The sequence below is a fragment of the Malania oleifera genome, chromosome 3 (genome assembly GCF_029873635.1).
Source record: "Malania oleifera isolate guangnan ecotype guangnan chromosome 3, ASM2987363v1, whole genome shotgun sequence".
Classification (NCBI taxonomy): domain Eukaryota; kingdom Viridiplantae; phylum Streptophyta; class Magnoliopsida; order Santalales; family Ximeniaceae; genus Malania; species Malania oleifera.
Genome location: NC_080419.1, coordinates 8,475,953 through 8,490,155, shown reverse-complemented (window position 1 = coordinate 8,490,155; position 14,203 = coordinate 8,475,953). Strand labels below are relative to the sequence as shown.

Below are 14,203 nucleotides of genomic sequence, written 5' to 3'. Positions count from 1 at the left end.
AGTTCAGAACTAAGAACATCAATTCTCCTTTTTAGATCATCATATAATGCTTCAATTCTAGAGTCAAGGGTATCAAATCGTTGATTCATCTGAGCGCCATGGTTGATGAGTCTGTCAACTTTGTTGTCAATGGCAGTCAGCGTCGTGTTCTGTGTTCTAGTATTCTGGGTTTGCCAGTTCAGAACTTGTTCAGCTTGTGATGGAAGTTTCCTTGATCCGTCTGGCTGAACTTCAGAGGGTTGGATGAATGGTCTAGAATGAAGGTTGGAATCGTATGATCGGGGCTCCAAGGGTGGAAACTGTTTGTCATATGGAGAAGCCATGAAACAGGGAATTGGCTGAGTTTCTGGTAGTTTGGAAACTGGAGTTTGGTAGGGTTCAGTTTGATAAGGTTCAGGTTCGGGTTCTTCAGGAGGAAGGAGACCTTCTTCTCGAAGAATTTCAAGGGCTCTATCATAGATCCATAAAGGTTTTGGTTTTGGATCTGGGCGTCGGATGCCTATCCATGGGCTGGATGGGTCATCAGGTTTTCTGTAGGGAGAAAACGGTTTGCAGGATGGTTTAGTTTCTCTTTGTTGTGTTTGGCGGCAAGAGCAGTCTGGATCGCACATGGAGGGATCAACATCCCATATGAAGTGACCTTCAATCTTGTCTGTATAGACGGGAGATCCGTCTGTTTCAACATGACTGACTGGAATGTCGTCTTCGAAAGTAACAGGCTTGATCATTAGTGACTGGAACACCGGAGGTGTGCTGGATGAAACTGTATCTTTCGGGTTGAACACTGTCTTTACCGTACCATCTGGAAGTCTTTGGAATTTTGGATCTGAGAGATGGATCGGTGAGGACTGTTGATGAAGCTGCTCATAGCTGGAGATCCATTCAAGAGGAATGAGATCTTTCAATTCTTCTCTAGGGATTTGTCGTGGGATCTGTAGAATGGTTGGAACATCATCTTCTCGTTCAGCAGTGATCAAGATGGTATCTTCAGACTGTCCTGGTAGAGGAAGATCAACGGCATGATCTTGGAGTCTGTAGATCAGTTGATGATGCAGAGTAGCCATGTAGGCTGATGAGATTTGTGGAGCGCCAGTGATTTGCAGTTGAACCTTCATGCAGTTTCTGAGGTTCTTGTCTCTGAGAGGAATGTTGAAGTTTGGAAAGAACGTGAGACACACGCTACCAGCTTGGAGAGTGGTTAGCGAGGTACCGATTGCTGCATGCTTATACTGCGTATACGTCGTATTTAGCAAAGTGATCCTGGCGGTGACTGGAAGACCTTTACGGCCATGGAGTGTCAGAAGGAGTCTGACAGCACCAAAGTGAAGATGCGTGTAGCCTTCTCGAATCCACTGGTTGATGAGATCTTGATCGAGCTCAAGATCGACATACTGTTCTTTGGATGAGGCTGGAATGAGACACTTGTCAAATGCGGTTGTCTGAACGAACTCCTTGACTTGTGGTCGGTTGTGAGAAATAAGCAAAGTACGAACTTGATTGACTAAAGACTTTTTTCTTCTGAAAATATTATAAGGATTTACAAGAGAAATAGAGGTTTCCTGTATCTGTGCAGAATCAGGAATGTACGAATATTCTACTAGGTTTGTAATCTTGGAGGAAGTAGTTTTCTTAATAGTGGGAGGTAGAGAGATGGAAGAAGAGAGTCGAGCAGGTGTAATTTCTGAGCTTTGTGAATGAGAATCCATGGTTTATGAGTTTCCCCTTTCAGCTATTTGCACCTTGTTCTTCTATAATTTAAATTTATTATTTTTAGAAACAGTGGAGAAGTAAGAGGAAAAGAGAAATTATAAAGATTTCTCAAGATTTTAAAACAAAAAAAAAACAGTTTATTAAATTTTTAATAATTATTGTAATTATAACATAATTTATGAATTAAGGGTATTTTTCAAAAGATAATTAAAGAAGAAAAAAGATAATTAAAGGTGTTTTTGAAAAAAATAAATAAAGAAATTAAAGTTGAAAGTTGAAACTGCCGAGACTGTAATAGAGATGAATAAATTGGGTTGCGGACCCTGAGTTGGTTACTCGCTGCACCGTAGGACTCACCGGTCTCGAGGAAAGCCCTACTTTCACGAGACTACGAGAGAGAGAGAGAGAGAGAGAGTACGAAGTGCTCCATAGCTCGACCTGACCGAGCTGTACATTTAGCTAGACCTCTGCGGCTTAAGCTTCTCGTCGGAAAACGGATCTGGTATTAACATATCCTCCGATTTTTTACGTGCTCTGAAGTTTATGGTTTTGCTTTAATTGTGTAGTTGCCCTATTGCTTTTGTTTCAGATTTGTTGGTTCCGATAATGCTATGAACTCTTGTACGCTGGAAGTAGCTTAGGTTGTTTTTGTTATTTTGTTTCACTGTTTGTTGGTTTGAGGCATCATTTTTTTTTTTTTTTGATTTCTTGAAGAGTAATGATGAAATTGTGGATGTTGGTTGAAGGATCTGCTGGAATTATCTTGGTTTTGTTAACATGGGTTTATGCATTTCCAATAGCTGGGTTGATAGGAATGCTTGTTTTGTGGTGTTGAGGAAACAGTATGCAGTATATCTTTTTTGAATCCGCATACTTCATAGAAATTTAATGAAATTATGGATATTTTTCCGCAAAACCATTGGCAGCATATTTGCCTAAACATTTTGTATAGAGGGTTCTTGAAAGGGAGGAGAGCTTGCATTGTACACAAGTTGTGGATGTTCAAAGGAGGTTCTAGAAATGAGAACTCTGTGGCAGGTGAAGGGCTTCTCATGGCTGAAGGGAGTCATTGAGCTTGCGGGAATCCATAAAGGTCAGCTCGATTGCTTTACTGTTAAAATACCGCCACTCAAGAATGGTTGGGGTTATTTGCAGGGAAAAGACAAATGGGTGTAAATTTCATCCCAATAAGAGAATGCAATGGTTTTATGAGGAACGGAGTTGTGTTCAAATGTGTTTTAGAAAATGCTTTGATGCGTTAGTTGGAATTTTCTTTAATAAATTTTTTATGAGGAAAGGGTTTGGTGAAAGATAGAGGTGTTAGATGAGAGGATGCTTGTCTAATGCCTATTTTTTCAGTTATTATTAATGGAGATCCTAAATTATGGTTTACGACTTTGAGGGGGGTTAGGCAAGGGATCCACTCTTGCCTTTTTAATTGACGTCTTGTGTACATTGATTCATAGGGCCGTCGATAGAGGATTTGTGAGAGGGATTGGGGTGGGGAGTGAGGAGGTGGTGGTATCCCATCTCCGTGTGCAGATGTTACTGTTTTTTCTTGGAAGATTATAGGGCGTCTTTTTTGTTTGAGAAGGTATCTTGTTTGAAAATGAATTTGGGGAAAAGTGGGTTAGCTTGTAATAATTTGAGTGAATCTAGATCTTTGGAATTGTCCTTTTTAACTGGTTGTGAGACCCTTGATTGGCCTTTGACTCATCTAGGAGTGCCTTTGGGTGTTATCCTAGGTTAGTTGGATTTTGGAATCCTGTGGTGGAAAAGTTGTCCGTGTGTTTTATTCTCTTTAGGTGGGTGTATCACCCTCATTCAGGCATATCTTCCTAGTATCCCTCTTTATTTTTTGTTTATTTTTAGAATTCTTCGAGGGGTTGCTAGAAGTATTGAGAGAGCAACAAGGGATTTCTTATGGTCTGTGGTGGGGTAGAAAAGGGATCATTTGTCTTGATGGGAGATTGTTTGTAGGTCTAAAAAGGGGAGGGGAGCAGGGGGGTTGGGTCTTGGTAGATTGGTGTCTAAGAACATTGCCTTAATGGGTAAATGGCTTTGGCATTTTCCTTTAGAGAGATCTTCCCTTTGGCTCAAAGTTATTAAAGTAAATTTGGCTTATTGTTGGTAATTAGGATTCTATAGTTATATGCACTTTCTTTGGCTAATGGGCCCAATAAAATTCTTCCTGATTTTCACTTGCGCTAAATTGCTTTATGATATAACCTACTTCATATTTATTTCTTTCTTCCTAACTTGGTTACAACCCCCAACTAGGTTCAGTAATGGAATCAGGAGGCAATTCTCTTCCATCTGGTCCTGATGGGATGAAAAGGAAGGTAACATACTTCTATGATCCAGAGGTTGGAAACTATTATTATGGGCAGGGTCACCCAATGAAGCCGCACAGGATGCGAATGACACATGCTCTTTTAGCCCACTATGGATTGCTCCAACACATGCAGGTTCTGAAGCCCTTTCCTGCTAGAGATAGGGATCTTTGCAGGTTCCATGCTGATGATTATGTGGCCTTTCTGAGGAGCATCACTCCAGAAACTCAGCAGGATCAACTGAGGCAGCTGAAGAGGTTCAATGTTGGTGAAGATTGCCCAGTATTTGATGGGCTTTACTCCTTCTGTCAGACCTATGCTGGTGGTTCAGTTGGTGGTGCTGTGAAGTTGAACCATAGGTTGTGTGATATTGCAATAAACTGGGCTGGTGGGCTACATCATGCAAAGAAGTGTGAGGCATCTGGATTCTGTTATGTTAATGATATTGTGCTGGCAATTTTGGAACTTCTCAAGGAGCATGAGGTCAGTCAAATATGTTTATATGTTATTGTTTATTTTTATGTTTAAGAATTGTGCTAAATAATACATGATGTCAAATTATTTTACTCATTTCATTTCAGGCTTTTAGCAAGCTTGTAATCATCATCTTCTTCTTCTTCTTCTTTTCTGTTATCAGCATTTAAGTTTAACATTTCCTTTCTTTTTGGAATGTAGATCCTTAAACCTTTATTATCTTATTTCAAACCGGCCTTTTCAATACGACAATAACCAAGGGAAGGTGGGGCTTTCAAAGTTGTCCTAGATGCACGAAGCCAGAACGGTAGCAGTGAAAGTAGGGGAGAAAGAGGGTGAACATGAACATTTCTCTGAAATGAATTAAAATGCTTTAATGTATTGTCGAGTTTGGTTATCACTTAGCAGAATGAACTTCTGTACCACTAGACATTGTTGTGGGCATTGAAGGTTGAACTTCAACTTTCCACAATAAAGCTATGATTGTGAGGGAGTGTGTGAATACCTAATATATTTTTGAGAACATTCCATAAAACTATGATTCTGTTATAAGAAATATAGGTAATACACTTATCAAAAAGAAAAAAAAAAAATCTAAACAATATATTTGTTACATCTTTGAAAACAACACTATCAATTTTTGCAGGCACTATATCTATCCAAACTTATTTTCCTTAAACATGACATAATTTCTCTTTTTTGATAGCAAAAGAGTTTCATTGATAAAATAGGAATGTACAAGAAGGAGAGAATACAGTATCTCCTTTAAAAACTCTGGGTTACCCCAGAAAAATAAAAAAGAAATGACAAACCAAAAAGAACATTGGAAACAACTGAAAAAATCAGCGGGCCCTATCATTTGAACAAGGAAAGCCAGTCATGCTGAACATCCGAAAAGCGCATCCACCTGAAGTTTCCATTACCCACACCCGAAAGAGAAGTCAAATGTTGAATTTTCTCCGAAACCAGTAAAAGAGGCAACTTCTTCCCAATAAAAATGCGCATGTTTTGCTCCAACAACAAACCCCAATAAACAGAAAATAAGGCCCAATTCCATAACTTCTTACCCTCCTTTTTCCTGCCAAAACCAACAAAATGAATTGCCAAAAACTTCTCTACTGTCTTTGGAACAACCCAGAATTCCCCAAAATAATTAAATAGCTTGTTCCAAACCCTCTGGGTGTAATCACAATGTAAGAAAAGATGCTCAGCAGTTCCAGAGCAATTAGCAAAGCACACATATGTCTAGAGATAGAGCCTTTAATGGTTTTCTAATCTGTAACAAGTTATTGGTGTTGATCATATTAAGCACAACCGGCTAGATAAAAGCTTTGATTTTAGAGGGTACTTTAGCCTTCCAGATAGTTTTATAGAGAGGAAAAGAAAAACTAGAGCTAGTAAAAAACTCCCAAAAAGACTTGCAGGAATAGAACCCCAAGGGATTCAAGGACCAAGAACAACTATCAGCTTCTAATGAGACTCGACAATTATTCAGAAAGACTAGCAAGGAGGATAGCTCTTCCATCTCCTTCTATTCTAGGGCCTCCTAAAGTGAAATCCCAAGAAGGTAAAGGACCACTTGGCTCCACAATGAAAGAAGAAATAAATTGATCCTACCCTGAGCTTAAGCGAAATAGGCAAGGAAAAGAGGTGGACAAAACAACATTCCCCAACCATAGGTCTTTCCAAAACCAAATGTTGTAGCCCCTACCCTATAGAAGTTTAGTATGGGGAATAAAGAAGGAATAAATCTGAGAGATGACCTTCTATAGACTTTCCGAAGAACATCTAAGACCTGAATTGGTAGCCACCCATTCTCATCAAGTCCAAATTTACTTTTTATAACTTTATGCTGCAAGGAAGAGGCCTCTAAAGGAAACTGCCAAAGCCACTTGGTTTCTGTAATCTTTATGTGGATGTATATTCTTTGTGTCTTATGTGTGCGGATTTTCATGTTATTTTGTATGTAATGCAACTCAAAATTGCTAATTGATCCATTGAGACTTGATATTCACTGAGTTTGTCTGCTCGAAGCACCACTCCTAAATGTCATTGGACTTATTGTCCAGCTGATGCACGTGTTGTCTCACAATATTGTAAAACCATATTAGAACTCTAAAAGTTGATATCTTCGATACTGCAGAGTTCAGTTTTAAGTGCTTGAAAAAGCTTTGTTCTTTTTCTTAGAATTTATAATTTTTTTTTTGCATGTGCGCTTAATTAAATTGCATGATAAAATCACTGTTGGCACTTTTTTGGCCTTTTTGGAGACCTGTGGGTTTGTTTTGGATCTTTCTTGTTGGATACATTTTCGCTTTTATCTTAAAAGGTTTGGGAGAGGTGAGGAAGCTAAGGGGATTTGAATTGTGTGTATATTGCTATGGTTTGGCGCATCTGGTTGGAGAGGATTGTTTGGTTTTTGTAAGGGACAAGGGCCAAATGGTCAATTTCTTTCCTTGCACTTTCCTTGAATTACAGTTGATTTTCTTGGTTCCTTGTGGGTTTATGTTTATAGAGCATTTGAAATAGTGCATTCCTTTGGATTTTCAGCATGACTGGAAAGTTTTCCTATGCCAATGTTTTGCATTTTTTGATTTTATTCTTCTATTTTGTTTCCTCTGCCGGGCCCGCCCTCCTCTCCTATGAGGACGACTTATTCTGCTTGTTAATCTCCTAGTATCTTTTTCCTTCACCTCGATAACCTTCCTCTTTTCATCAAAAAAGCTCTTGGAATCAACATTATCATAAACAGTGCCTTATATCACATTTGTTGTTGGGGGACATGAGTTCTGTCCTGCAGCTCTAGCCCAAAGTTCATCTTTACTTCCTTTGTCTAGCTTGTTACAAACTTCATATTTTTTATTTGTGCATTAAGTATTGTATTGCTTCACTCTTTGATTCTATCATTTTATTTTGTGTATTCATTTTGACATGGCAGCGCGTTTTATATGTGGACATTGACATCCACCACGGTGATGGTGTGGAGGAGGCATTTTACACAACTGATAGAGTCATGACTGTTTCCTTTCATAAGTTTGGGGATTATTTCCCTGGTACAGGTGATGTACGTGATATTGGATATGGTAAAGGGAAATATTACTCCCTCAATGTTCCTCTAGATGATGGAATTGATGACGAGAGTTACCAGTCCTTATTTAAGCCAATAATTGGGAAAGTCATGGAAGTTTTCAGGCCTGGTGCTGTGGTCTTACAGTGCGGTGCAGACTCATTGTCCGGGGACAGGTTGGGCTGCTTCAATCTTTCTATTAAAGGCCATGCAGAGTGTGTGAGATATATGAGATCTTTTAATGTGCCGCTGCTATTGGTGGGTGGAGGTGGCTATACAATACGAAATGTTGCTCGTTGCTGGTGTTATGAGGTAATATTTTTTCCTGCATAATTACTGCCATGAAATCTTTAATGCCATGTTCCATTTCAAGGGTAGCTTTGGATTTTTTGGTTGGTAAAGTTGAAATATTATTATTAATCATAGTCCAATGCCTTATGATTGCATCATGGTCCAATGATCCACCATTGTTGCTGTCATTTCAACAATGTTATGGAAATGGTGTAAAATTTTGTTGACTCTTAGAAAGATAATAAATCATTGCTTACCCCTTCTCCCTTTCCCTCCCAGCTCAAAAGTAAGGGAAGAATAATGGGTGTTATGGCACATAAGTCAAATGTGCTCAGATGCATACACGAAATGTGAAACAGTAATAAAAACTTAGGACATTCACTGCTATTATTCTTGTTTTTTTAACGTGTCAAGATACACCCAAAGTATGAAGGCAATAAAAGAACATCATGTAGCCATTATTATTATTATTGGAAGTGTTGTTGCACTTGCATGCAAATGTAAGTGGATGCACAGGATGAGGTAGTTGGATGGAGACTAGAGCTCATGGTTTGGTGGATATGAAATTTCAAGCCAATTTGATCTTCTAGTCTTGCATCACTCTTTTAACCTTGAATGTAATTACACATGGGAAGGAAATTTTTATTTTTGGAATCCAAAAAAGACCACAGTGAAAGGACTCAGGGTTCAAATAATAGCATCATGTTGATCTTAACATGCCTTCCCAGTATACATTTTACTGATTGATACATTTTTTTTTTTCATTTCAGTGAATAGATTCACCAATTTTCTTCTTGAATTAACTCTATTTTTGTAATATATTGAGTAGACAGGTGTTGCGCTTGGGCTTGAAGTTGATGATAAGGTTCCACAGCATGAGTATTATGAGTATTTTGGTCCAGACTATACCCTTCATGTTGCTCCTAGTAACATGGAAAACAAAAACTCCCGACAGTTACTAGATGACATAAGATCAAAACTGCTTGATAATCTTTCAAAGCTTCGGCATGCACCAAGTGTCCAGTTTCAAGAGAGACAACCTGATACAGAGCTCCCAGAGGTATGCTTCTGTGTTAGAAATATTGTTATATATATATATATATATATTTATATTTGTTGTTTTTTAGTTCTTGTTTCCATCATTTGAGTGTACAAATACAATCTATGGGCGTGGAGTGATTGGCATGTAAATACTCCAAATTCTGGGTATGGCCACATGGTACCATTTGCCCACATTTTTTAAAAGTTATTCTGTTAAATTTATCTGTGCACTTTTTAGTTTTTATGTGTGCAGAAAAAACCAGAGAGTAAATTAGTTGGGAAGAAAGACAACTATTAGACCTAGACAAAGAAAGAGCACTCCCCAAATTCCTCAGCACACATTTAAATAAATTAAGATAACACTCGTGGCATGTAAATTGTCAATGGAGGGATAAAAGAATATCCTTGTTTGACCTCAATTCATTTGGCCAGATTTTTGTCCAGGCCCTCCTGGTGAAAAAAGGAAATTTGTCAAGGCAAGGGTACAAAAATTTTTGTACAATCCCATGGAAGCTTCTTCTTGCATATGTCATGGTTACCCTGCAGTTTGATCATTGACAATTGTGAGCATTCAGTCATTCATAAATATATGGCTTGTCCTGATACGAAAATAAAAGCATATTCATGTGTCAAAAGTCACGAAGTACAGCTGTCTGTGTACATGCATAATTTTTTTAGTGATAGAAAAGAAGTATATTATTCAGAAAAGAGGGAAAAATACAGTAAAGGAAGACAAAGAGTCCACCAAAAGAATTAAGAAAAATAAAGACTAAAACAGCAAACATAATCAATAAATCAAAGCTTTTCAAGTTTGTGTTGTGTACCAGCTAAATGAATTCCTGCAAGAGCACTTGCCACTGAATAACAAAATGAAGCAAGGAACACACTTTTCCTTATAAGAGATGGAAAGGGAGAAGATCATCCTTCATGCAGTCATGTTTCTTTCTAACCAAATGCATCAAACAATAGATAACAAAGCACAACCCCTAAAAATGTGTGTACATATATAATTGTACTGTATTTCAGTTTTCAACGGCTTCCATTTACATTCCAACGTACTGAACTGTAGTTGAGGCAGATTGTTATTTATTCTGTTTCTGTGTAATTGATTTTGTGGAATGTCAGTCTTTTAAGCATTACAAATTAGCATACATTATTATTTGTGATTGCTTTTTCGGAATTCCTTCAACTGGTAGCATGTGTTGGCAGCCTTGCACTGGAAACACCTGACGTTTATATTAATACACAGATCAGACCAAGATATGTTTTGCAGTACTTACAACTGCACTTGCTCCCTTATCAATTCTAGTTGCTTGTTCGCTATTAAGTCAACAGTACACTAGTCCAAGATATTTTTCAGCGTGCTGGGTTCATTACCATATCAAAACTTACCATAAATTCTTGTTTTGAAATTCCAGGCCATAAAATTCAGAAGCCAACTTGAAAAGCATAGTAGATATATCTTCCTTAAATCCTTAATTCAATTAGTCAAACACAAAAAATGACTTCACATCTTATTTTTTCAACATTCAGGCAGATGAAGATCAAGAGGATGGAGATGAAAGATGGGATCCAGATTCTGATATGGAGGTCAACGATGATCGGTACTCCCCCCTCCCCCTTGTGCAGTTTTTCTTGTTTCCCCATCTCTCAAGTATGCTGATGTAATTTTTCTTCCCCTCAGAAAGCCTTTTCCAAGCAGGGTGAAGAGAGAATTGCTTGAGCCTGAGTCTAAGGATCTGGTACAATTCTTTCATATCTGGTTTGATAAATATTTTTTGAAATTAGAACAGGATATGGGTTATTTGTTGGCTGGATGTTGTAGCTGCGTATGTGTGTGTGGATATAATTTGTTGAGGTGGTTTAGTGATTACCAATTGAATGAACTCATACAATTTTGGGAACTTATAATAACCAGTCATCTAATAGATCTATATGATATTGGAGCTTCTCTTGTTCGAAACTCGCATTGATGCTCTGTAAATGACGCTTGAAGACCATGGAAGCCTCACAGCCATCTTTGCTTGATGCCCCCTCTTCTCATTGTCCTTCAAAATCTTTCTCTCAAAATGACGCCTGAAGCTCTCTTGAAACAATGCTTGAAGCTCCTTGCCCTATTGGAGCCCTACTTCTCAGCCTCGAGGATAAGTTTTGTCAGAGCCCTAAAGCCACTCGTGACTCCTCCATCCTCCTTGAAGCTCTCTTCCTTGATCCTTGGAAGCTTCACAGCCTTTCATCAGTGCCTTAAAGAGTGACCCGCAATCCTTTCCTCTACCACAAACCTCTCTCCCAGCCTTGAGCTTTTCTCCTTGTCTTGCAGCCTCCTTCAGCTCCTTTTTCTCTGCCATGCATCGAGATGGTAGGTTGTCCATCTTCAATGAAAGGAACTCCTTCGACCGTGCTCTATATAGTGAGAAGGTTGACCTACTCAGGGTTGCTGAAAATCGCAAAGGTAGGTGGTTCTACATCTTTCTTGATGTGGGTGAAAACAAATGGCTCTTGGCTACCCTAGATGATTTCTGGAGCTCACTTAGTGTTAGGCCTTCCTCTTAGTTTTGACGCTGGAGGTCGAAGGAGAAGTATTTGCTGCTTCAACTTAAAGAGAATTGTTTTGGTAAGTTCTTAGCCCTTACTGAAATTAATGAAGGAGGCTGGAGGGTCATAGCCATTCTGGAGGGTTCCAACTCAAAAGGCTGGTTTAAGTTATGCTCCGTTTTGAGACCATACCATGTGGTTTAAACATGAAGGGTTTGATGAACAAGTCAAGAAATGGTGGCTTGAGCTGGAAATTGAAGGGAAGGCCAGAAATATTTTTGGCAACATCACTACAAGAAAAAAAAGAATTTTCTTGACAGCATTAAGGTGCTGGATGACAAGGAATCAATGAGGCTCTCCATGCTGAAGACATGTTCATAAGGATTGGCCTAAAAAAAAAAATCTTGCCCATGTCATCACTTTAGAAGAAATGGCTTGCAGGCAAAAATCTAGAGCTCTTTAGTTGAAGGAGGGGATTAGAAATACCAGTTTTTTCCATCGTGCAGCTAATGTGCATTGTAGATTTAATATAATTATCGAACTAGAAGTGGAGGGAGAGATGTTGGTGGATGAGGGGGAAGTCAAGAATGGCATTTGCAACTTTTTCAAAGCCTTGTACACCAAACCAGTGTCATGGAGATTAACAATTGATATTATTATGTTTAGAAACCTAAGCCTCTTTACAACACGGTGGCTTGAAGGGCCTTTTGAGGAAGAGGAAATTGTTTGAGCCGTTAAGAGTTGCAATGGGGATAAACCCCCGGTCTTGATGGCTTTAATATGACTTTCTTCCAAAAGAATTGGGACTTCTTCAAGGAGGATATCTTTGGGTCTTTTTTAAGATTTCCATAGACTGGCAATTTTGTGTCTGGCATCAACTCAACTTTTATCTCCCTGATTTCTAAGAACCCAGGGGCTTGCAACATCAAAGACCTTCACCCAACCAACTTAATTGGTAGTCTTTATAAAATCCTATCCAAAGTCCTGGTAGTCAAGCTCAAACATGCAATTTTGGAAGTTGTCGGAAAGCACCGGCACGACTTCATTGCAAGTAGACAAATCATCAATGCTACTCTCATTGCCGATGAAGTTGTTGATGTCCGCATGAAGGGTGGGTAAAGAAGAGTGGTGTGCAAGCTGGATATGGAGAAAGCTTTTGACCATGTTAACTGGAGCTTTCGCTGTACATTCTTAGAAGAATGGGTTTGGGGAATCTTGGTGCAGATGGATTCTTCAGTGTATCCCAACCTCATCTTTTTCAGTTTTGGTAAACGGCTGTCCTTCTGGTTTCTAAAGATCGTCTCGTGGTCTGAGACAAGGTGACCCCCTTTCCTCCCTTTTATTTATCATGGTCATGGAAGTGCTGAGCCTTATGATAACTAACGCAAATTAAGGCAGTCTTCTTAAGGGACTTAGCATTGGAAGGCCCAATGACTATGAAAGTCACCCGTCTCTTTTTTGTAAATGATACTATCATTTTTATGAGAATGTGCTGGAGCAAATTCTTAATTTAGGATTCATCCTCCTTGGTTTTGAAGTGGTTTTATGCTTTAAAGTGAATCTAGGCAAAAGTGAAATCATTTCAATGGGGACTTGCTATTGTGGTCCTTCGCTTGCAATTATCCTTGGCTGTAAGCTCGGAGCCTTCCCTATTTCCTTTATTGGCCTCCATTTAGGAGCCAAGTTTAAGGATAAGGGTATTTGGGATCCTATTGTTGGTAGGTTTGAAAAGAAACTCGTACTCGTTAGTTGGAAAAGGAACTTTTTGTCAAAAGGTGGCAGACTCACTCTAATTAAAGAGTACTCTGTCCAACCTCCTGATTTATTTCATCTCTTTTCCTTGTCCCTTGCCCAATTGCAAAGAGATTGGAGAGCATCCAAATAAGATTCCTTAGGGATCATCTTGTTAAATGGGGAGTGGTTAAACAACCTTTACAAAAGGGCGGCCTTGGCCTCAAATCTCTTATTATCTTTAATAAGGTATTTTTGGGGAAATGACTTTGGAGATTCATGATAGAGAAAAATTACTTTTGGAGGGATGTTATTGCTGTCAAGTATGGCCTCTATCACAATGGTTGGACCTCAAAAGTTTCAAAGGAAGCTCACAGTATGGGTGTTTGGAGATATATTAGAAAAGGATGGGAGATTTTCTTTGTTCTCTTCTACTTCCAAGTGGGCAATGGAGAGGATGTGTTCTTTTGACATGTCATTTGGTGTGGCAAGTCCCAACTTAGATCCTCTTTCCATTCCATCTTCAGATTTGCATATGACAAAGATGCCCTTATTTGCAAACACATGGGACTCACTAGTCAAGGCATTGTTTGGGATATTCCTATGAATAGGAATGCTTTCAATTGGGAACTTGATACTTTTATAGACTTTTTCAGCAGCCTTTATAAAACTCATTGTCAGGCTAATTGAGATAAGCCCAAATAGGTTTTGAGCAAAGATGAGAACTTCATTGTCAGCTCTTTCTACAAATTCCTTTGTTCCTCGATTGAGAGTAGCACCAACTTCCCTTGGAAGATGATTTGGAAAACGGAAGCCCATTCAAAGGTTGCCTTTTTCACTTGGGAAGCTACTCTTGGAAGAACTCGTACCATGGACAATCTTAAAAAAAAAAAGGTGTCTCATGACTCACTTCTAAAAATGAGTAGCACTAAGGCTATCTCAAGTATAGGAGCTACGTCGTGTAATAATTAAGCCCAAATAGGCAAGATAGTCTCCACGGGGAATGCAGATTAGTTTTAAA

The 14,203-nt window shown here is 38.8% G+C and overlaps 1 protein-coding gene across 2 annotated transcripts in view; it reads left to right on the top strand.

Annotated features, from left to right (window-relative positions):
* The first annotated feature begins 1,996 nt into the window (after positions 1-1,996).
* LOC131150265 (histone deacetylase 19) overlaps positions 1,997-14,203 on the top strand; it is a 28,978-nt gene continuing 16,771 nt past the window's right edge. For both annotated transcript variants that reach the window (XM_058100875.1, XM_058100876.1), the window contains exons 1-6: positions 1,997-2,212; positions 3,991-4,526; positions 7,456-7,896; positions 8,705-8,935; positions 10,450-10,520; positions 10,601-10,658. In XM_058100875.1, coding sequence (XP_057956858.1) covers positions 3,999-4,526; positions 7,456-7,896; positions 8,705-8,935; positions 10,450-10,520; positions 10,601-10,658 — 1,329 coding nt within the window. In that variant the 5' untranslated portion in view covers positions 1,997-2,212; positions 3,991-3,998. The remainder of the gene's footprint in view (positions 2,213-3,990; positions 4,527-7,455; positions 7,897-8,704; positions 8,936-10,449; positions 10,521-10,600; positions 10,659-14,203) is intronic.